The following is a 23,190-nucleotide window of genomic DNA, read 5'->3' as shown; positions in this document are numbered from 1 at the left end:
AGCCTACGGCGTAGCGTACGCGGCGACACGCACTGTACGGTGTACCCTACGGCGTAGGCTCTGCGTCGATTTAACGCAGAACCATAATTCAGGCTTTGGAGGTCAGCAAATACAAATTGTCACATTTTACGTAGATACTCTTTAATTGATCTAAAAGTGATTTTTTTTTTTTTGCACGAATGTTAATAAGAAACATTAGACAAAACCAAACTCAACAGAGTATGTTTCAACACGACGGTCGAAGTGGAAAGGTCATAAGTTGAACTACTACTGTATTATTTAAATGCTGCAGGTGGGGCTGGAGAGCTGAATACCAAAAGCTTGGAAGCACAGGGAGTATTTACCATTTAACAGTTTCACAACTGTGGGATCGAGTTAGTGGAGGGGCTGCCCCACTAACGCACACAATGTCACGAGTTCTTCTTTATATAAAAAGAAAACTCCAACCATATACTGGTATGTAGATATTAAAATCAGCTTTAATCAGATCAGATTAAATAAACTTCTATCTACAGCAGTCAACATTTGAAGTGGATCTAAACATTTCTTTAAACTTGTGCTAAGACCACAAAAGACAAATCTTTTGCATAACATGTTTTTTGGTCCACTTCAAATGTTGACTACTGTTTTCATGAGTTTATTTTAGTTATTCTTGACAACATCACATTGCCTTCGAGGACTGTGAGGAGTTTTGATGTTATCTTTGACCAGGATTTATCTGTTAATTCACAAGTTTATCAGTATTCAGGATGTTTATCTGTATTTCTGTAGTTTCACCAGTTTATCAGTCTTTGCTCTGTCATTCTCTAATGCCCTTTGAGGTATCTCCCATCTTCAGTTTAGGAGTTCTTGGATTTCTCAATATCCATAAACTTCTCCCTCCATGATGGTTCATCCTCCTTCTCGTCTTCCTCATTCGGCTTCTGCCGCCTGAGACATTCGTCTCAGGTAGCAATTCACCACTGACGGCCATCTTTCAGATAGATTTGACCATCTTTGTTGTTTCACCTCGGAAATTGGCTTTAATGCTTATTAGTCCCCGATCTCTCACTTCCAACTTACTATGCAGTGTCAGGGTGCTGGACTTGGGGTGAAACGTTCCATGGAGTGTTGGAGAACTTTTCTCATGTTGACACTAGTGGCTTTTATCTAATTTCTGTGTATCTCTCTAACTTTATGTGATATATTCATCGACATGATGCACACACAAACACAGACGTAAATGCCAATGTGGCATTTCTGTATGAGAAGCCCCCAGTCTTCTCCTCGTTGTCGCTTCCCACGATAGAAAAAAAATACTATTTGAATTAATGTGAACATTGATTATGTGAAAGAAAAACCTTGCTTCTTACTTTCTCCTTTCTTTGCTGCATGCTTCCTGCCTGCCCGGGCCTCCCCACTGCCTCACACCTTTGACTTTACCCTCTTCCCTCTCTCTGTCTTCTCCTGTTGGGACTTGGCAGAGATTACCTTGTTGAAAGCGAATACGTCTCATCCACTGCGTCAAACACCGAATTAGAGCCTTTACTCTCTGTATCATCTTATCTATGATACATAGAACAGCACTGGTTCCTTTCTCTTTCCATCCTTTGGCGGGACAAGCATGGTCAGTGCTACTTGCTTTGTTTTCTCTTGGCCATACGTTGATTTCATTGGTACATCCTTTTGCACTTTTTGCGTGTACTTGTCTCCTAGAATGCATGTGTGGTTGATATGTTTGTATGTAGAAGAGTGGATGACCAAATTAAAATCTTGCACTGGTTGTGTTTGATAAATGGCAATCACTTTTATAAGTAACATCCCATTGTGTGAGTTTTCTGGAATATTTTGCTGAAATTTCCAGATCCCGTTTAATGTGGGACAAAAATCAAATAGAGACATCTTTTAGTCTTTGCCATAAAAGTGTCAAAGCTAATATGCCTTTGACAATATAAATGTTATCAGAGAAATACTAACATTTGTATCAAATCCATAAGTTCTCTGAGGATCGACAGGATATATTCTTTGTGATTTATTCCTTTCTCAGTCGCATCGTAAATTTCACGCTCCTCGTCATGGGCACATGGGCTTCCTGCCTCACAAGCGCAGCAAGAGGCACAGGGGAAAGGTGCATACATGGCCTAAAGATGACCCCAGTCACCCGGTTCACCTGACTGCCTTCCTGGGATACAAGGCTGGCATGACCCACACGCTGAGGGAAGTGCACCGCCCTGGCCTCAGTATGTACAGTGGGGCTTTTAAACAGGGTTGACAGGAAGCCTTGGGAAGACCTGTCCCTGAGTCCTGGTACAACCCCAAATCAGAACAGAAACTGGACCGGCATGGGTTGGGATAAATTGGGAGGATATGAAAAAAAAAGTATAATTAATAGACAGCAATGCATTCCAAAAAAGCTTTTTAACCCTTTACGCTGTTGTCAGTCCTTCTAACAACATTTAAAAGGTGTTCTGGCATTAAGGATGCCAAAAAGTGAAGCATTTAATTTCCTTTTTCCTGTTTTTCTTGTTTTTAACCTGTTAACCTCTTCTCGTTGGGCATCCCTTGAGGACAAATCAGGATTGCAGAGAATTCAGTCTAGTACTTGTGCCCTCCTTTTCATCAGCCATGTTTTGCATTGTATTGTTGAAAAATATTTGGACATCCGAGGAAAACATGTCACCCTGAAGGTAGCAAATGTTGCTGTAAAATCTTATTCTGCATCAGTATTACCATCACAGAGATAAAAAAAATGACCCTTTAGAGTTGCTCTTTATAACAATGGTCTTTTATATCTTTGGTCTGGAGCACATTTTTTCTTCTTCGTCTAAAAAAAAGAAGTCCTGGAAAAGACAGTTTTCCACCATGTGATGTTTCATTTTCAGACTCCTGGTAATTTATATATAGTAAAATCCCATGGTGGTCATGTAAGTCATCAGTTAACGACAGCTCTAAGCTGAGTCAGTTGTCCATGTTAGGCCTTGTATCTGCTGGAATTCCTCCAAATTCCTTAAATAATTTCACAACATTATTCACTAGAGAAGGAAACCTGTCTGAATCCTTCCACTCTTTCCTGCGGGAACATTGTTTCTTAACAATTCAGAGATTTTTTTGTGTATTTTATCACCAAAGTGCAGATCCTGCACCCATCTTCAAAGCTCAAACTCTCAAATTTCAGGGAAACTGCTTTTGCACCAAATCCTTTTTACTGTCCCTTGTTTACATCACTTGTCAAATTTAACATCATTATTTTGTCATTCAGCTCTTAACCAACACTAAACTGCCCCACTAACAAGTTTTCTTGGAATGTGTTGTCTAGATTTCAAAACTGGATTTATATTAACAAAAGAAGAAACACAAGTCAAAGTTAACTTTAAAATTGCTGCTCTGTTTGATTTGGGTTTGTATATATGGTATTTTGGATAGGCAAGACAACATAAGAGAACAAAGCATTGCTGGGAACTTAATGAGTTGATATGTTCTGTTCAGATGTAACTTTAGAAAGTAACAGAATGACACTTTACTTGACATCATAACAATATGTCGGGCAAACATTGCCATCACTTTCTCATCCCTTTTCAATTACTTTCCCCTTTCTTTAGTGTATTAAGTGCCGTACGTGTCTGCAGTCTAAATGACATGCACTTATTCATGCTGTGTCCTCTATAGAGACATCAAAGCGGGAGGAAATCGAGGCCGTTACCATCATTGAGACTCCACCTGTCATCGTCGTGGGCATCGTGGGCTATGCTCAAACTGCCCACGGCTTGCGTTCCCTGAAAACCATCTTTGCTGAGCATCTCAGTGATGAGTGTAGACGTAGATTTTACAAAAATTGGTAATTCAGCCGTCCCTTACATGTAGGCTGATTAAAAAAGTAATGTTGTGCTAACACATAATTAAGATTTTCTTTGGTTCAGGTACAAGAGCAAGAAGAAGGCATTTACCAAGTACAGTAAGAAGTGGCAGGAGGACGCCGGAAAAAAACAGCTTGACAAAGATTTTCATTTAATGAAGAAATACTGCTCAGTCATCAGAGTTATCGTTCACACTCAGGTAAGGCATGATTCAGTTGCCGTGATTGTTTACCACGGGAATACGATTTCAGTGACAATGACTGCGAGGACCGGCAGCTATTCATCACTTCTCCTTCTCTTGTTTCCTTTCCTGCCAAAGGGCAGAGGTGTAATCCACCTGATCGCAGAATTCAAAGTGTTCAAATCCCTGACATGCTGGCGCTAGCAGCAACTCTGGCCACGAGGGCGGGACCAGAGGGTAGTTTCAAAGGGCAATTTAAAAATATTTTTATGGGTAGAACATGGATTGTAAGCCAGGGGTTGTTAAGGGGAAACGTTTATGTTCACCTATAATGTCAACATTGCTGTAAAAAAGTCATTTTTTTTTCATTAAAAAAAAAACAAAACATGTTTATAAATTCAACTTTTATCAGAATTTGGAAAAAACAACAATTTTCACCTGTTTTAAATAGATTTTCAGTTAAAATAAGTAGAAAAATCTGCCAGTGGAACAAGATTTTTTTGCTTGTAATGAGAAGATAAATCTTGTCCCACTGGCAGATTTTTCTACTTATTTCAAGTGAAAATTTTCTTAAAAAAGGTGAAAATTGTCAAATAAGTTATTTTTCTGGTGATGACTCTTGTTTTAAGTGTAATGAGATTTTTTGACTAAAAATGAGACATTTTAACTAGAAATAAGACAAATATTCCTGGTAAGATTTTGAGTTTTTGCAGCGCTCTCTGGTTTGTTTCCAGATGAGACTGTTGCCCATGAGGCAGAAAAAGGCTCACATGATGGAGGTTCAGCTGAATGGGGGCACCACCTCCGACAAAGTGGACTGGGCAAAGGAGCATCTGGAGAAGGCGGTACCTGTGTCTGCCGTCCTCTCCCCGGATGAGATGGTTGATATCATTGGTGTCACCAAGGGTCATGGCTTCAAGGGTATGAAATGTGCTGTGTGCCTTAGCAAAGATCATCAGCCAGTCAGTTCAGACTGTCTTTGTCCTCTGGGCTGATAGGTGTAACAAGCCGCTGGCACACCAAGAAACTCCCCAGGAAGACCCACAAAGGCCTGAGGAAGGTGGCTTGTATCGGAGCCTGGCATCCTGCTGGTGTGAGCTACACTATAGGTCGTGCTGGTCAGAAAGGCTACCAGCATCGTACTGAGCTCAACAAGAAGGTTAACTGGCTATTAACATCTTTTATTTGAGTTGATCTAATCTGATCTCAACATATCAGCCACCACTGATTTATTCTAGCCATGATTAGGACATATTTTATAGTTTCTGATTTCACCGCAAGTCCATGTTTGGTGTCCTCATGGCCTCACCGGTTTTCCTCAGATTTATCGTATTGGTAGAGGTGTTCACATCCAGGACGGAAAGGTGATCCGGAACAATGCCTCCACGATCTATGACATGAGCCAGAAAACCATCACCCCCATGGTACGCTATTTCTCTGTGAAAATATCATGTTATTCACAAAAGAAAAGCCTGTTAAAAATTCCTAGCATGTGGGAGTTCAATTTCTTCTTGAACAGTCTTTGTTTGTCTTTGTGTTTTTATACTAAATTACCTCATTTCTGGATTTTGGGCCCGTAGGGAGGCTTTCCCCACTATGGTGAAGTAAATAACGATTTTGTCATGGTGAAAGGTTGCGTCGTTGGAGCTAAAAAGCGCGTGCTCACCATCAGAAAGGTACGGTGTGGTTTTGAAAGTCTATTTTTAAATCTTAAAAGCAACTCACAATGCAAGTGCAACACCCCTGAAGCCCTCTGAGTGTCTGGGGAACGGATATCAACTGCACATTTGACATAAAATCAAAAGTTAAAGGTAATTTACGTGTTTTTTAAAAATAGTTTTATGTTTCCCCCTCAGTCTTTGCTCACGCACACATCACGCAAGGCCAAGGAGCACATTGAGCTCAAGTTCATTGACACCACTTCCAAAGGCGGCCATGGGCGCTTCCAAACTCCGCAGGAGAAGAGAGCATTCATGGTGAGTTCCAGAAAAAGTGTCACACTCAAATCCAAGTAGAGGAAGAGAGGAGGCACATTTTAATGACTAAAGGGAATATATCCACAATCAGGTCTGTATTTTCATCTGTCCAGTGCTGACATAAAACAGTTATTCTGCACTATTTTTACAAAACATGTGTTCTACGTACAGGGGCCCCTGAAGAAAGACGCCGTGAAGACACTGCCAGACCCTCAGCCTGAAGAGCCCTGAAGCAAAGGATTATTATTTTACTAAGTAATAAAATAACTTTCAGTCTGCGTGGTCCATGTAAATCGAGGCTCAGCTGCAGAGGCTGTATGTTTGTGTTTCAAGTGCATCATCTGTGTACATTATGAAGTTTAAATTCAACAAAAAGACATTTCAATTCTTCAATAAGCTTTATTCACCACAAGGAAAAATGATTAAAGGTCATGCACCATGGCTGGAAAAAGCTGAGTGCTTGTGGGATAATTGTCTCTCTGGATGGATGGACACTGTTCACAGTGTATTTTTTCAAAAAGAGTGCTCATAATCAACACATTCTGTGCAGTGTCATACCTTTTATGTGTATTTCAGCGGTTTAAAAAACTACCATTGTCAGTGACAAACCTCCCAGTAGGGGGCAGTGTAGCACCAGTCCCGGGTCAAGGCCACCAGCAGGCTTCAGGAGGCTTCTGCTCTGCTCTGGTTACAATGAATCAACGTGTGTTAGCCACCGACATGTAGCAGCCTCACAATATAACAGAGATTTGTCACAAAAGCTGCTTCTTTTTTTCAAAATCAGATGGGCCCTACTCCGACAGGTAATCCTGAGACTCCATGGAAGACTGGTGTGATGAGGAGTGTATGGAGGACGGTTGGGACGCAGGCGGGTTGTCCAGGCCAGACGTCATCAGGGGCAGATAAAGATCGTCCATGTTGGGCATGACAAAAACTTTCTATTTAGGAGAAAAAGTCATGTTTAGTGATTAGAGGGAGTGATCTGTGTCTCATCTCTGTGGAAAAAACAAAAACACAGGTGGACTGACCTGGAACTCGCACTGCAGTTTTTTTTCAATCCATTCAGTGACATGAGTGAATGTGACTTCCCTCTCTCCAAGCATGGGGCGGACATGAAGGTCTAACCTGGGAGGCACTGTGAAACTGTACCTGAGAAGGAATGACAACCGGGGAGGAGGATGACCTCAAATCTCAGGATAGAAATAGTTTGAAATGAGAGAAAGAAATGGAGAAAGGAGTGTAGGTACCATATCCTATCTGTAGGAGGAGGAGGGATGTTGATGGCCAGAGTTCCAGAGAGCTCCAGGACCTCAACGCTGAGCATCAGGGGCATGTTGGAGACCTCAGCAATCTTCTTCTTAATGTACTCATTTTCTGTGGCCTTCTGGAAGTACTTGGACTTTGCGATCTTGTCTACAAACCTCAGGATTTTCCTGCTGGTGCTTCCAGCTGTGTGCCTGCGGAGGATGATGCAGAGACGTTTGCACTTCAGCTGCTACATCACTTCACTACAGAGGATGTGATTACATTTACAGGTTGGAACTAGTGGGCGACCCGATTATCGAATTCGATATTCATAATTTTATTAATAATCGGTATCGGCCCCCCCCAAAAAAAGATCGAAAATAAATCATTTCGATTTTTTTTTTTTTTTTTTTTAAAGAAAATCGGCTGCATAAAGTGCATATCTTATCAATGTTCAACATGCTCAAACTTAAGTAAACTTAAGTAAATATTTGCACTTAAAAAAACAACCTGTGTAGCCATTTTCACAACCTGTACTGTTTGGTTGTTTGTCATGTGTACTAGTTAGCTTACTGTTACTACCTCCAAGTAGGCACTTGCTGTGGTTTGGGTCTGGGAATTGGGAGTATTGTGCCTGACTGTTCTAAAATTGAGGCTGTTATTCCTCTTAATTTGTTATTTTTTATAGGCAGTTTTTTTATTTTATGTAAAGAGAAAATTCACTTAATGTTATTTTTAATAACTGAAATGCTGCTGGTTTTGTTTGATGTTCCATAATTTGCACTTTTGATGTGTGAGCCGTGCAAAGTGAATATTGCTGTCCTTCCTAGTTAAAGCAATAAATTGCTCACCATTCATTTAAATGAATTCTTGTATTGAAATTTGTTTTCTCCCAAAAAGGTAAAAAAGGGTAATAATCGTATCGGCTGATATCGGCTATCAGTCTTTTTGATTTCCCCCTAATCGGTGATCGAAATAATCGAAAAAAAGGCTGATCGGTCGGACACTAGTTGGAACTGCTTAGATGATGCATTATTCCCGTTTTTAAATTACCCATCAGCAGCTGCTCCAGTGGCCTTATCACCTGGAGACCCTTGTGCTTCAGATGGGGGAACTTCCTCTTCATCGGACGAGCCTGCACTGGATGACTCTTCATCGCTGTCCGTCAATATACACAGCCTTGGCTTAGATCTGAAAAACAGCAATTTCCTCTTAGACACAAGCATGTTTTTTTTCAAATGTTTATCCCTCAAGGAACAGGATTCCAAAATGGGCCTCACCCATCTTGCTGGGTCTCAGGGATGCTGTGAGGCTCATCCTCTCCCTCTCTGCCCAGTTTACAAAGGTTCATCTTAGTCTCCAGGGTCATCTGAAGGCAACCTGTGTACACCACCTCCAGCTCCAGCCACAGGCCTGATAAGAGATGCACCAGAGGGGAGGGGTTAAGCAGAACAGCTAGCATGATTTCATTTTTTTTTTTTTTTAACTTTGTTTTTTATTGATTTTTCACATTTTGCAAACATCACTTCACAATACAAAAACCAAACAGCCACACAAGAAAAAAAAAAAAAAAAACACGCACAAATTAAAGTCCTGTTGGGAGTTGCATTCCTACTTGGTCATTTGTTAGTTCCCTGTTTCGTCCTCTGTATCTAATGATCCTTCAACAGTCTTTGTTGCTGTACCAGGTCTTGAAAGATGTCCACTTCAGCCTTTTTTCCTCCAGCTGCGTTTCTTGCAGTCTTAAACGATGTGTCAGTTTTTCCATTACATACATTTCCTCTATTATCTCCATCCATTGTTCCCGATTCGGAGAGTCCACTCTACCCCATTTCCTTGTGATAGCTTTTTTACCCGCTATTAACAATATCTTTACCAGGTATCTATCCCCTGCATGCACACTTTCGTCTGTAAAATTACACAAATAGAGTACCTTACTGCACATAGGGATCTCATACCTTAACACCTCTTGCAGAGTTTTATGTACCATCTTCCAAAACAGCTGTGCCTTATCACATTTCCAAAATACATGAGCATGATCTGGGCTTACTGCTCCACATTCTCTCCAGCAGGGAAGAGTAGCTAGCATGATTTCTTAATGACTTTTGATCTCAACTGGATCTAAATTTATTTTAGAGGTGGAGTCAGCTTCTCTTCTTAATCTGGTCCGGCACAAATTGCACGGTGGTGTAGAAGAGGAGATATTGGTCCAGAAAGGAGTTGCTTAAGCCAGATAAAAAGATTGCTTATCGCCTCAGTAAGAGACACAATAGAGGGCTATGAAGGAAGACTTGATAAACTGTAACGCAACAGCAAATACAAGCAGATGAAAGTAACCGTATCAGTACCTCTGCGGTCCAGTGTGGGCTTTGATGCACTAAGGACTTGAGGGAGGCAGGTACCCATGTCCAGGTCGGCCAGCGTCAGCTCATTCATGAAGTATGGTAACTATACAACCAAGAAGAAAATATTCCTTTTATTAACATGGAACATTCATGTCAAAAACTGAAACCCACATAAGTAGCTAAATTATCTTTATTTAAAAAAAGCATGCACAAATACTGGCAGTGTGGATAAATGTGGGTATGTGAGGCAGAATAAAGGATGGTGTGTGTCAAAAAGAAAGACAGGAAATGAGTAATGAGATGCTGCTGTGTCATCAGTGTTCAGCTACTCTCTCCCACCGCCTTTGGAAAACACAGGTCGTGCATTATTCTCTCTCTCTCTCACACACAAACACACACAGATAACACAGAAAGCAGAGCTGAAAGTGTTTATATGACTGATGTAAAGTCCTTTGACCTTGTGAACAAGCCAGCAATGTGTTGATGCTGCTGAATACGAAGATGGAGATGGAGCAATGACCAGTATCCTCCTAAAGATTCCTGTAAAGGTATTTTCTGTTGACTTGTTAATGAATCACACCAAAAACACAGTCTCGGTCACCCTCACCTTGATCTTGCTAAGTTTCTTTTGGATCTTATGAGCCACCTGATCGGTCCAATATTTCTCTCGGAGAAAGTCCCAGAAAATTCTGCCCACTAAGGAGTTCACCCAGGTGGGCTGGTCCTCGGCAGAGTAGATTCCTGGCTCAGTGACTACACCAGTGTCACCTGCAGAACCATGGTCTTCACTGGGAACCTGCAGGGAATATTTAAAAAAAAAAAGAAAAAAAAGTGGTATTTTACACAAGCAGATAATATGACCTGACAGAGAATGATGCTGAGTCCGCGCTTTTCCCTTGAAACACTGAGAAAGACTAAGGGTGTCAGTCCAGTCACCCAAGCAAAAATAAGCAGCTCAGTCTGGTACGCTGCAGGTGCCCCACTGAGTTACTATAAATATTCTTCCAGACAGGTTGACATCTGATCTTTCTGAACACTGATGTTCTGTTTAATCAGCGAGAACACATTTAGCTGAGTCAGCTTCCTAGACGAGGCTGATCTGAGCACGGACCAGGACAAAGTTGCTGATGTCCACCAGCTCTGGCCAGGGAGGATGAGCATGAACGAGTAGAAACAAAGGCCGTGATATCTGCTCAAATTAAAAAAAGGTCCTCCAGATGAAATGTGAGATAAACTTCAATAACGTGTGATTGTGGAGCTAGATTGTTGCTTTTTTAACCTTTTTTCCAGTGGAGGGGCTTCCCTTGTCACTGTGGCAGGGACTGGGGATGGGACTGAAACTCTCTGAGCTGAGCAGGTGAGTCATGTAGGTGCCGTAGTCCAGCAGAGTTCTTGTTTTTATCGGCAGGTCGGTCAGCTCCTCTGTAGCTTCCTTGGCGGCTTCTCCGTCACTTGGTGTTTCTGAATGACGAGGAGATGATCAACAACAGGCCAGTGAGCAACATGAGGATAAACATAACTACTCCGGCTAAATATAAATGTTTCCATTGTTTTCCTTGTATGCATGTTAAAGGAAACACATTATTCCCTTTCTTAAAACGTTCTTCTCCGTTCTTGCCTCCTTTTACATTCTGCTCATAGCAGCTGCTTTTGCAGGTGGAGTCCATCACTCCACTCCCCCTTTTCTTGAAACCAGTGTTAAATCTATATGCTTATGTACCATAAATGCAGGAACATGGAAACTTGGGTTGAGATTATTAAGAAAATCTGCATATATCTACTATCATATATGATGTCACAGAACCCTGCAAGTCTGTAGGAATTATTCTTTCTTTATTCTTTATTCTTTCTGCTGACGAAAGGAGGGCCTTTTTGCCCCCCTAAACGTGCCCCAAAAGTCACCAAATTTTGCACGCAAGCCAGGCCTGGTGATAAATTTGATATTTCATGGTTTGCATTAATGGGCGTGGCCTAATGGCTCAACAGCGCCCCCTAGAAAACTTTGTGCCTCAAGCCCCACAATACGGTTTGACGTACATGCACGAAAATCGGTACACACCTGTATCATGGCACAACTTAAAGAAAAGTCTCTTGGCGCCATGGCCGAAACCGAACAGGAAGTCGGCCATTTTTAATTAATCGTGTCATTTTGGCGAAATATATGCCATTCCTTCGGCAGTTAATACGGCCCGAACCGTAACGTGCACCCACGTGAGTTATACATCAAAATATGCGTCTCCATCCTCTGACAACACGCATTACTTTTCTCTTTCAAAAGCGTTACCGTGGCGACGCTAGAGGCCAAAAAGTGGCTTCATCTGATTGGTTCAGACAGAAAAAACGTTGTGCCTCAAGCCCCATAATACGGTTTGACGTACATGAACGAAAATCGTTACACACCTGTATCATGTCGCAACTTAAAGAAAAGTCTCTTGGCGCCATGGCCGAAACCAAACAGGAAGTCTAAGGCTGACTAAGAAATTCTCAGCAGATTTGTGTTTTTCAAAATGTTTTGAACTGATTGTAACTTGAAACACTCAAATTGCTCAATAATATCTCCTGTTTAAATGTAAGAAGGTCACATTTCCTTCAAGAAGGATCTCCAGGCAAACACAAAGTAGTACTTACCTGTGTTCTCTTCAGCACTTGTGCAGCTGAGCGCTCCATCTCTGGAGGCCAACAGAAAGTGCTGGAACCATTCCTCCTTCTCTCTTCCCGTGCGACCAAACAAGTAGAGGGTGACAGGAAGGTGCTGGCTGGGAACGCTGTGCTTCTCTGCCCTCTCTTTCTCCCCGTGTCCGTCCACAAGGCTAACCTCTCCCACCTCCCCCTCCGCAAGGGTGATGCAGATGGGGTACTTCTTGTTCCACATCCTCTTACGAGCCAAACCCGAAGGCACCAGAGAGACCTGAGGGGAAGAGTTTTCATCAAGGAATGACAAAGGAAAATAGTGTTTCTCATTTTGTTTATTTCTATTTCTCATGCAAACAGCACAATTAAGAGGCAAAGCAGCTCATTCAATGCATCATCACTTAGTTGTTCAGGTCTTTCAGCTCCGTGTTAGATGTCAAACTAGGTGCAGAGAGATCAGAGCGAGGAGTTCAGGTGAGAGGTCGTCTTGTCTTTGTCTTTTGCTCCCCTGTGAGAGGCAAACCCTGCTCCCCTAAGACTGATAAAACACTAAACATACTGACCTTACTGTTAGCCAGCTGGTAAATGTGAGAATACGAAAACACGGCCTCATGCAGTGCCTCATCAAAAGCTGCCCACCGGGGGATGTTAGCGTGCGGGTATGCCAGGCGCAGCTGGCTGCCATCCAGTGTCACATAGACGGACTGTGTGACGGAGGACTGGAAAGTCTCAGGGTCGTAGTTGAGCGTCTCATTCATCCAACCCTGAAAGAAAACACTCAGCATGATTACTGAAAAGCCTTTAAATTGTCACATATTTGTATTGACATCGATAGTAAAAATGTATGTAGATGCTTGTATTTAAGTGAGCTGTGCAAAATGGAACAAAACAGCTCAGCAGGAGGGGAAATGTGAGACCCAGAGTACATCTGTCTCATTTAACAGTCGATGGGACTAAAACGCCTGCAGCCCACTGTCAAAGGCTCCGCCATCCGTAAAAACCCACACCTTGCTTGTTTTTATAACGCTGAGGAAATGTGACGGGCAGATCAGCTCTCAGCAGAGCTGTCTACAACCACTCTCACAAAGCCATTATCAAAAACACCAACTCTGCACTGCTCAACTGCCTGGAGGCAATTTTTGTGCAGCAATTACCTCAAAACTAATCTATCGGCGCCGCTGATAGCACTGTCTTTGCGTGATATCATCTAGCGCCTGACAAGCCAGCTGTTGTTGTTTTTTGTTTACATCTGTCATCTAGCAAAGCAAACTCTGCAGCTGGATGCTTAGGAGCTCATTTCCATCTAGCCAAATTGTCAACAGGAAGCATCCGTGCTCTGCTGCAGAGGCTTCTCTGCACGTACAGGCAGACAGAACCGTGGGAGAGGCCCTGCATGCATTAAATACTAATGTTAACATAAAAAACACCAGCATTCACATATTTCACGGGTAGAAATATTCACAATGGTCACATTACATTTTGCAGGTATTTGTAACAAACACAACTGAAATGGCTTGGCTTAGAATGTCATTCAATAGAAGGGTAGTCAAGGGTGTAGAAGGCAATCAAAACATTTCTGATCAGGAACAGTTCATGGTGTATTTACATTATTGCATTAAAACTGCAGACTCTTTTCAATAACTGGCAACTAGCATTAAACCTGTATTGTGCAGAAATGCTAACAGTTGTTGCAGAACTATTTGAAGTAGTAGTTACCTCTAGGTAGTCTGGATCGGTGAACTTTCCATCCATTGGGCCCATATTCAAGTGATTAGTTTTGCTTCGAGACCCCTGGTAGCTTCTGGCATCTTTATGTTTGGGAGCAAACATGAAAACCACCACCAAGCCCAGTACGAAGCCGCACGCCACCCCCACAAACAGTCCCGTCACATACGGAGGCAGCGGCAGCACAAAGGACCCATACGCTAGAAGACCCACAGGCAAGAGCCAGTGAAGAGGCAAAAAAGCCCGTGACATGGGGATTCTGGACTTGGGGGGAGGGGTTTGTTGTGTCCGGCTGGATCTGTTCTGCAGTTCCACAACCTGAATCACATCCCCGTAGGTGCAGATTTCTAAACGGCTGTCTCTACTGGGCGTGTGGCATTCTGGGGAGATGGAAGGTTTTACTGAAGTATCCTTCGGGATTTTTCTTCGAGGAGTGTCACACACGCCTCTGCGGTCGCTGTCTGTTCTCCTTCTGCACCTGAGATCTGAATCTTCACTGCTGACATCTCTTCCAGAGCTGCCGTGGGCAGCTGGTGAGTCCCCCGCCCCAGGTGGCTTCCCCTGCTTGGGGCTTCCAGAGTTCTCATCCCCCATGATCTTACTCAGCATGCTCAGTGGATCCTGCATGGCCTCTGAGAACTTCCTCCTCGTGTCTTCCAGCTCAGCGATGAGTGAACTTCCCCGGGGTTCAGTAGGAGACATGCTGCCAGTGGGCTGGGGTGATACCCAGTTATCAATCTCATTCAGCGCCCCTTCTTTAGGCTTGGCTTCTGGGATCTGTGGATGTGTAAGCTGCTTCCAGGGATGCAAATGCAGCTTAGAGTCTGACTTGGAGAGATTGACCTCCGGCTCAACTCGGCGGGAGATCTCCGTGCTGAGGGATTTGACCAGGCTGAGGAGAGGCTTGCCTCGAAGGGTGCTATTCTCCCTCGGCTCCAAGTCTATGGAGGAGGATTTGACCAGGCCAGGGGTGCTCACAACGCCCGCTGATGATGCTGACAGATCAGATAATGAGCCTGGGGAGGAGGGGGAGTGAGGAAGGAAGAGAGGTTTGGAGCGATGGCCTTGACCGAGGTCCAGGTTCATCCCTGCGCTGAGGTCGGGCTGCTCCTCCTTGGCTTGTGGTTTATCTTTAGTAAAGGCCACGCAAATACCTTCGTCACTTCGGTCCAGACTGATGATGAGCTTGCTTTCCTCCATGATGACAGCAAACCAGTAGCTAATGGGAGAAGTCGGTCAAACAAATGGGGCTTGAGTCCGCTGACGTGTTGAGCATGTTGCCATCAGGGAGAGTAATACCGGCTTTTAAACGTCTCTGGTTTTGTAAACTCCATCACAGACCCTGAATATGTAGTGAGAGAAAAAATACATTAATGTTTAATAGCAGGATAAATAAATTTATAATAGAACCTTTACTTGCTCTTTCTTCAAACTTCGGATTGAATCTTCTCGTTTATTTTTGGCCTTACTTTGCAATCCCTTCTGTACTTCCTCCTTTGTATTTAACTGTTTCTTTGCATGCTCGTAGAAATAAATCCATATATGCTATTAATTCAAAGAAGAAGTATGAAATCAATAAGGCTGGATTACTTTTTTTGTTTATGAAAGACGTTTTTTAACACAATTAAATGCTAAGATCATCTATGACCATTAACAGTAGGTTGTTCATGTCTTTTTGCCGCAGTGGCTTTAATTTTAAGAAGTAAGATGTCAAAACACAAAAAGAGCCTTATTTGGTTAGGAATTTTATATTCACTCACCTAAAGGAAAGGAAGAAACTGTAACATCTAAAAAAATCCTCCTAAACTGTTCAAACACTCAAAACATGTTTCCTTCATGGCAACCTTCATATTTCATTGCAACTAAACTTTTGTTTGAAATGAAACTAAAAAAAAACAAAAACATCTTTGACTATATCAGCTTAAGAAGAAATAGTCATTTCCTGTGGCGGGAGCTGCTGGCTGTGAAAATAACCACACAAAGCTCCGCCCTGCTCTGAGTCTCATTGCTTTCATTTTCACTTTCATACCCAGAATTATTACGATCACGTTAAAGAAATATATTCTGAATCAATCTGACATTTCTAATTATAATAGGTAAGACTCTTCACTGTATCCTGCATGAAAAAATATGTTTTTTTGTTGTTGTTTTTTTAAACAACTGCTTTTAAATGCACTTCGCTAAGGATTTGCCTTTGAGAGCACGTGCATCTTTGACAAACATCTCACGGCTTGTTTAGAAGAGATAATCACAGACTTGTATCATGGCAGTCAGACAGCACAACCTAATACACTGAGAATCAACAAAGCCACACGATCTAGACTAAGAGTGGATTAACTGCAATCCTCTGTGCCAAAGAGGCTTTTATGGACAGGAAAGTAAGACACCTGCCCACAAGTTCCCCCTTGTGAATTATTGTCTTTTCATTTCAAGCCCATTTTCACATATACCTTTAAGAATAGCACCCTTCCAGTTATTTATTAAACAGAAAAACCAACAGCTGTTAGGATCTTGAGCAGAGGTTTGGTCATATGTTGCAAACTCTTTGACCCATTTTTTCTTATGTTATTACATAATTCTACTCTCTTTTAGCTCCCACGCCACGTTTTCTCTGCACAGTGTTATTCATGGGAGGTATGCATTTTGGCACAAACCCACTGGGCTGTCTGTCAAAAATAATTATCCCAAAGTGCTGCTCCGGGGGTTAAGTGGCGATAGACGGCCCAGAATCGTCCTGATCAATTTCTACTCAGAAGTTGATTGGGAATGAGTTCTCGCTGACAGGGAGGGGAGAACCTCTGCTGCTCTGGCAAGTACAGAGTCATCAGGGATGATTCTGCGGCTTTCCAGTCGGGAATATGGATTAATTTCTGCACAAGTAAGAATAGAAAAAGTCTAGCCATCAGAGGACTGAGACAGCATGGATGAGCTTGAGCCTTTTGTTCAGGGCTTATACACCAGGAGTCGGACTCGGATGTGAAGCAAACATTTCTCTTTGAATTTAGAAATGGACGAATTAAATCCAGTTTATTGCATTTTAGCACAAAATTAAGTCTCAAAACCAGCTGAAAGTCACACAAGTTTTCTTCAAAGTGTCCTTCAGTATACCAGAGGAGAAAGTGATATCCGGGGAGACAGTCATAATTGGTTAATGACCCAAATCTGGCATCACAGGGTAAACAACTTGACTCTCGGTGATGGTGTAGAATCATCCAGAGTCTACAGGACCACATCCGGGCATGACGGCATCTTGACAGGATGAAGGCCACTACAATCAGCCCAAAGGTGACTAAATCATCCAGTTGTCAGCCCAAACCAGTTTTTGCACTTTTGGTAACATGTCACCATAAAAAACAGCCAGGAGGCTGCCTGGTTCAGTGTCACAATGGATGTCGTAAAAATGGGTCAAATAAGAAATTACTAAATCCAATTCTACCAACAGTTCATTTCGTCCTAATCTTTGCCCCTCTTGGCCTGTTTCAGAATATCCCATCTATCTGTATTACATAAAAATGAACTAAAACACAAGAGCGTGCTCTTTGGGATCAGGTGAGGACTGCAGTCTGAAAACACGCCAAGAAAAAAGGAGGCAATTATTTCCATGATCCTTGATCTTAATCCTGTTAAACTGCCATTTGACCCCTTACGTCTGACACATTTGGCACTGAGTTGTGTGTTTGTTTTGCTGTCATGTCAGTGCAGTTAAACTTCACTTACAAGTCCCTCATAAAATAAGATTATATTCTTAATTGCTGAGATCTGTTTGATCATCTTTCATCTTTCTAGCACACACAAGAGGAACTTCAGTTTTAACATGCCAAAGTCATCAATCTCTCAATCTTCACACATAGGGAACTCCCTGAATTTCTTTTTGGTAAACACCAGCTTTGTTAAGTAACTGTTGCAGTCATGAACACATCAGCATGCTTACCACAAGGTTGCATGTTTTAAAGATGCCCCCCTCTCAGTGGCAGAGTTTGGGTGAGGTCCTGGAGGAGGAAGCATGCATCTTCTCCCCCTGCAGAAACGTGCTGCGGTGCTGCACCTGACCGCTGCGGAGCGGAGCGTCCTGCGTCCATCGACCCATCTTTACCATCATCGCAGCTACAAAAGCCCACCAAACTCTTTCACACGCAGTATCCGCATTTAAATTCTGCCTTTTCACCCGAAACCCACACAGCAACGCCGCGCCGCTCCAAGACGAAGCTTGCCCGTCGTTTTAGTTCAGGTGTAATGGTTTCACGGAGACGCGGCTGCAGAGTGGACGACACTTAATCCAGATTAGACGCAGAGAGCAACAGTGACGGGAGCGACGCTGATGCCCGATTTATGGTTCTGCGTTGAATTGACGCAGAGCCTACACCGTACGGTGCGCGTCGCCGCGTACCCTACGGTGTAGGTTCTGCGTCGGTGTAACGCGGAACCATAAAGCAGCCTTGAGGCGAGCGGCGGTGCTGCTCATCACCTCCCGACACCGCAGTCTAGTACGCAGACTTATGTAATTGCACGACCTGCAAGGTTCAGGCAAGAGTTAACCATCAAACGCGCCTTAAAGTCACAACGAGCAAGTACTGAAACTCTTCAGAGATTCAGAGATTGCATGCGCAATCTATAGGCAACTATAATCTACTTTGAAAATCAATTTATATAATTTGCCTGTGTTGTCATTTAGTCGTTTGTCTTCTGCAAGGCACATCCTCCAGGTCTTGGTGTGTGTTTACTACCATATTTCATGGTTATTTTAGCAGTTATGAAAATACAATAAATACAATATATGATATGTACAAAAGTGCCTTATGAAATGCAGAAAATGCCCCCTAGTGTCCAACAAGAAAAGGTACAGCAATTACTGGCTATTATACTAATGCTACTGCTGCTACCATCAACTGCCACCTTTGCAGATACTTTTTTCTGATAAAAGCCTAAATATGTACCCTTTAATTTCCCTAGTCAGGCAATAAAAATGAAGCTATTTATTCTAATGATGCTAGCATTGGAGGAGGCCTTTTTCTGAAACACACACTTGGAAACTTTAATGCACGAGGCTAACAATGCCCTACTTGCCCTATCTGTGCACTCACACCCCTTAGTCAATTTCTATAGGAATATTCGTAATTGTTGACATAATTGCAAAATGCACCCTTCTAGCATTTTTAAAGTGTTATTTTCCTCATCTGCATTGACACCTTTTTTTTTTTTAAATCAAAATGAGTGCAGTGGATATATGGTGTTTAAGTATAAACTACAAATTAGCACAGCACAAATAACTTATACGGTAGGCTTTTAAAAAATGAACTTCTTTGTCAGTGTAGTAAAATTGTATAGGCTGTTAGATGGAAACTACACAATGCATTTCTATCCCATGGCGACAGGGTTGGTTTTATCAATTTAAGCATCGTTAGTATCGAGTCAACCCTTTCATAAGGAACAGTACTTCCTTGCTTTGAACACCGGGGCCACTGTCTGTTTTTAATGTGGACTGAAGTAAAGCAAATGGAAATGAAGCATTAAGCTTTAAAGAAAACCCATAGTAAGGAGGAGTTTTGCAGGAATGAATGGACTTCTGGGTGTATCAGAGTAATGCAGAAGCAAGTGAAAATGAAATATTATGGACCCCAAGTCTTGTTGTTTTATAAATGTTTAATTGACCATTCACAATTAATTTTCAGTCTCTTTGTCAAAAAAGGCAGTGATAATAAAATATTTAGATTGATTAAGAGTTAGCAATTTTTTAACGACATCACAATTGTGTCAGTCTCTAGAGGGCAGAGTAGGTCCATGGATGGCAGAAAAGAGAGTAAAGTATTAGAAGAGGAAATGTTGGCTTTCTGTGTGTCCTAGAGGGGATAATACAGAAAATAAAAGGAAGTTCCTGTTTAGCTATCTTTCCATTATGACCTCCAATATAACAATCATGTCTATTGATATGCGAAACAAAATTTGAAAAAAAAAGGTAGGGTGTAGATCACTTACCCTACCTTTAATTAGTTATGATCTTCATTGGCTGTAGAAAAACTGAATCTCTTTTTCAACATAGGTTGAAAAGTGTTCAGAACAAAATGAGTATTGTGGTACCGTGGTACAAAAGTAAACCTCCATCACAAGGATGCACAGATGCAGTCTTTAAAAGACTGATAATAGACCAAGTCTAGCCCAAGACTTTTGCACACCACTAGATATTCTCACTAGACTTTTGAGGTCTTATTCATTCAACTATGTATACAGTAGAGAATAACACAAATCTTTATATATTTTTTTTGAATAAACAAGACCACACTAGTTTAATCTAGTTATCCAGGTAATCTTGCTCTAAAAGGCATAACCACTTTCTTGGTACAAGTCTCTAATGAATCCCCTACCAGTGCTTAATTTTACATTAGAAACTGGAGCGAGTCATAGTGCTGCTGCAGCGTGTACAGCTTTATAGCACAGCTGTGACATCTGCATAAACAATATCAAGTGCAAGACAAGTTGCTATAACAGTCTGGCAGTGTTTGCTGCCTCCTACTGGAAAAAACTTTTTCAGTCGCTAAACCGGTAGAACTGCTGAAATTGATTTGTCCATGCCGTCCATACTATGAAATTGTTCTTAATCAATCTGGAGAAAGCAGTTCTCTGCTCATGACTGTGGGTTATTATAGTATAGTATTATTATAGTATAGTATTATAGTCAAAATGGTTCAAAATCTTAATAACATTCTTGGTAGAAATCTCTTCATTAGATTTGGAAGAGGTTTGGTAGATTTGAAACCCTCCTTTTAATAGAAATTCTTCATCAAGCCTATATATTTAATACATATATAGTCTGATAAATATTATTTATCAGGTAAACCCAGTAAGAAATTGGTTAAAGTCTACTTATCTGCCATTACATTACATAAACAATGTGTTATAGAGTAACTATCTTTAATTATTGCGAACATATAGATTTTAAGTATCCAGAATGTAAAGGATTTAAATATATCCAGCAATAATACTACTTACTCTTGCAATGACCTCAATCACATTTGAACTCATTTACTTGAACTTGGATCGTCCTTAAGAGATATCAGGGAAACAGACTGATGTTTCACAGCTCTTCTGTTAATAAAATATAACACAGCTCTTTATAACACACAGTGTCATAGCGTTTAGAAATCTGGCATGCAAGTAAATTAGATGCAACATAATCAAACAAGCTGTATACGTAATACAACCACACACACCAAAGTACTTGTTAACAGATACGCAGACAGATTTTAGTTAATACCAATTAATTCTGCAGCAACAAATCCTCATATCAGGGTCAGGCAGGGCTCTGCAACATAACAACAAATGCTGCCAGTATTAATTGATATAAAAAATCTTTTATTTATTTATTTTTGCAAAGTTGGTCCAAACATCAGTCGAATATGGCTACTTGCTATTCAAGTCCCTGATGCAGCACTGTCTTAAATGATGAAGTGCTGTGTAAAATTCAATAAACAAAATTTTTAACAACAAAACAGAAAAAAAACAAAAAAAACTTTAAACCTCAGTTTCATGTCTGGTTTGAGTTTTTCAAAATAAAGTCGCTAATAGTAAGCAACGTCTTTCACTAAAACCTAGTGTGTGTGATACAGAAGATACAAAAGATGACTCACATGACTGTAAGAGTAATAAAAAGAGTAACTTACTGTAATGACAACTTCCCCGTCAATCCTCTGTTGCTAGTCAGTCTTCAGGGAGCTTGAGTTCTTAACTGTTTTTAAGATTTCTATTGTTGTTGCTAGAATCTGCTGGAGCCATTCTCCCAGTTTGGGAGTAACATTCTCAACTGCTTCTGGCATCTTTTTTGAGGTGATCTTTTTTGCGTCGTTTCTGTTTCTTCTTTCAACTCTTGGCATTTTGCAAGCTTCTTATGATCCATCTCTTGATGTTGCCATATATTGGGCTTGCTATACCTATTAAGGCTGCTTTCTTCTGGAGATTGTGGACTGTCAGTGTCTGGTTGGTTAACCATCACAATTTTATCAGCCTGAATCTGGAAGTACCTCAGCATCTTTGGTCTTTCATAGATGTTTTTGCATACTATCCCTGTTACTCTTTTAATAATAATAATAATAATAATAATAATAATAATAATAATAATAATAATAATAATAATAATAATAATAATAATAATAATAATAATAATAATAATAATAATAATAATAATAATAATTCATTTTATTTAGCGGCGCCTTTCAAGTCACCCAAGGTCACCTTACAGAATAAAAACAAAAACAATAAAATACTGGAAATACAATAGAAATACAATAGAAATTATAATACATACACACATACACAATACATACAATAGACAACCGAGGAGCAACAGTACAGATAACGCAACAGTATGGTGGGAAGTAGTGTGTGGTGACCGGTCAAAGTGAATGGGCAAGTTTAAACAGGTGAGTCTTGAGTTGCGTTTTGAATGTGGTGATGGAGTCTATTTGTCTTATGTATGGGGGGAGGGAGTTCCAGAGTCTGGGTGCCGTGCAACTAAAAGCTCGGGCACCCATGCTGCTAAGGTGTGAGGTGGGAGTGAAAAGAAGTCCAGCAGAGGTTGAGCGGAGGGTACGGGAGGGGGTGTATTCTTTCAGTAGGTCACAGAGGTAGGTGGGGGCTAGGTTGTGAAGGGCTTTGTGGGTGAGGAGGAGGTTTTTGTAAATGATGCGGTATTGGACTGGGAGCCAGTGGAGTTGGATAAGGACGGGGGTGATGTGGTCAGATGACTTGATGCGGGTGATGATCCGGGCGGCCGAGTTCTGAATGAGTTGTAGTTTGTTGGTGAGTTTGGTTGGGAGGCCAGTGAGGAGAGCATTACAGTAATCGATACGGGATGTGACGAATGAGTGGACCAGAATTTCGGTGCTGGATTGGGACAGTGCTGGACGAAGTCTGGAGATGTTGCGGAGGTGGAAGAATGCAGTCCGGGTGATGTTGTGGATGTGAGGTGCAAATGAGAGTGTATTGTCCAGAATGACGCCGAGGCTCTTGACGTGGGGGGAAAAGGGTACCGGGAAGCCGTCGATGATGATGGGAGGGGCGGGAGAGGGTTGTGACTTGGTGAGGGTGGATTTGGAGCCGATGAGAAGAGCCTCAGTTTTATTGCCGTTGAGTTTTAGGAAGTTATTGCTCATCCAGGTATTGATGTCGTGTAGGCAGGTGGTGAGGGAAGCGGGAGGAATGGCAGCGGTGGGGTTGGAGGAGATATATATCTGAGTGTCATCGGCGTAAGTGTGAAAATGGAC

The 23,190-nt window shown here is 41.7% G+C and overlaps 2 protein-coding genes across 3 annotated transcripts; one reads left to right on the top strand and one right to left on the bottom strand.

The window, feature by feature from the left end:
- Positions 1–413: 413 nt before the first annotated feature.
- Positions 414–6,420, top strand: LOC133421990 (large ribosomal subunit protein uL3-like). Of its 2 annotated transcripts, none has more exons than XM_061711828.1 (10): positions 414–456; positions 2,027–2,219; positions 3,646–3,814; positions 3,897–4,032; positions 4,749–4,935; positions 5,013–5,173; positions 5,337–5,438; positions 5,595–5,690; positions 5,871–5,990; positions 6,162–6,420. In XM_061711828.1, exons 2-10 carry the CDS (start codon positions 2,063–2,065, stop codon positions 6,219–6,221), a joined length of 1,188 nt encoding a protein of 395 aa, XP_061567812.1. In that variant the 5' UTR covers positions 414–456; positions 2,027–2,062; the 3' UTR covers positions 6,222–6,420. The 2 variants fall into 2 exon arrangements, with proteins under 2 accessions (XP_061567812.1, XP_061567811.1); XM_061711827.1 differs by lacking the exon at positions 414–456 and adding an exon at positions 1,515–1,606.
- On the bottom strand, positions 6,383–18,211 carry LOC133421989 (testis-expressed protein 2-like). The gene is made up of 12 exons (XM_061711825.1): positions 17,868–18,211; positions 13,928–15,278; positions 12,775–12,975; positions 12,209–12,488; positions 10,860–11,041; positions 10,188–10,376; positions 9,584–9,683; positions 8,516–8,648; positions 8,289–8,426; positions 7,238–7,447; positions 7,019–7,139; positions 6,383–6,928 (listed from the first exon to the last, which is right to left on the bottom strand). Exons 2-12 carry the CDS (start codon positions 15,134–15,136, stop codon positions 6,782–6,784), a joined length of 2,910 nt encoding a protein of 969 aa, XP_061567809.1. The 5' UTR covers positions 15,137–15,278; positions 17,868–18,211; the 3' UTR covers positions 6,383–6,781.
- Positions 18,212–23,190: the final 4,979 nt, after the last annotated feature.

The sequence above is a fragment of the Cololabis saira genome, chromosome 21 (assembly GCF_033807715.1).
Source record: "Cololabis saira isolate AMF1-May2022 chromosome 21, fColSai1.1, whole genome shotgun sequence".
NCBI classification, from domain to species: Eukaryota; Metazoa; Chordata; class Actinopteri; order Beloniformes; family Belonidae; genus Cololabis; species Cololabis saira.
The sequence above is the reverse complement of the archived record's forward strand: the minus strand, read 5'-3'. Positions and strand labels throughout refer to the sequence as shown.

What these genes read in the sequence shown, in the direction of transcription:
- LOC133421990 (XM_061711827.1), top strand. An exon ending in GAGTTATCGTTCACACTCAG is followed by an intron (nt 4,033 to 4,748) that starts GTAAGGCATGAT and finishes GTTTGTTTCCAG; the next exon opens with ATGAGACTGTTGCCCATGAG. An exon ending in CAAGGGTCATGGCTTCAAGG is followed by an intron (nt 4,936 to 5,012) that starts GTATGAAATGTG and finishes CTGGGCTGATAG; the next exon opens with GTGTAACAAGCCGCTGGCAC.
- LOC133421989 (XM_061711825.1), bottom strand. Translation starts at nt 15,136, where the DNA reads ATGGAGGAAAGCAAGCTCATCATCAGTCTGGACCGAAGTGACGAAGGT. An exon ending in CCGATCCAGACTACCTAGAG is followed by an intron (nt 12,976 to 13,927) that starts GTAACTACTACT and finishes GTTTTCTTTCAG; the next exon opens with GGTTGGATGAATGAGACGCT. An exon ending in AACTGCAGTGCGAGTTCCAG is followed by an intron (nt 6,929 to 7,018) that starts GTCAGTCCACCT and finishes TCTCCTAAATAG; the next exon opens with AAAGTTTTTGTCATGCCCAA.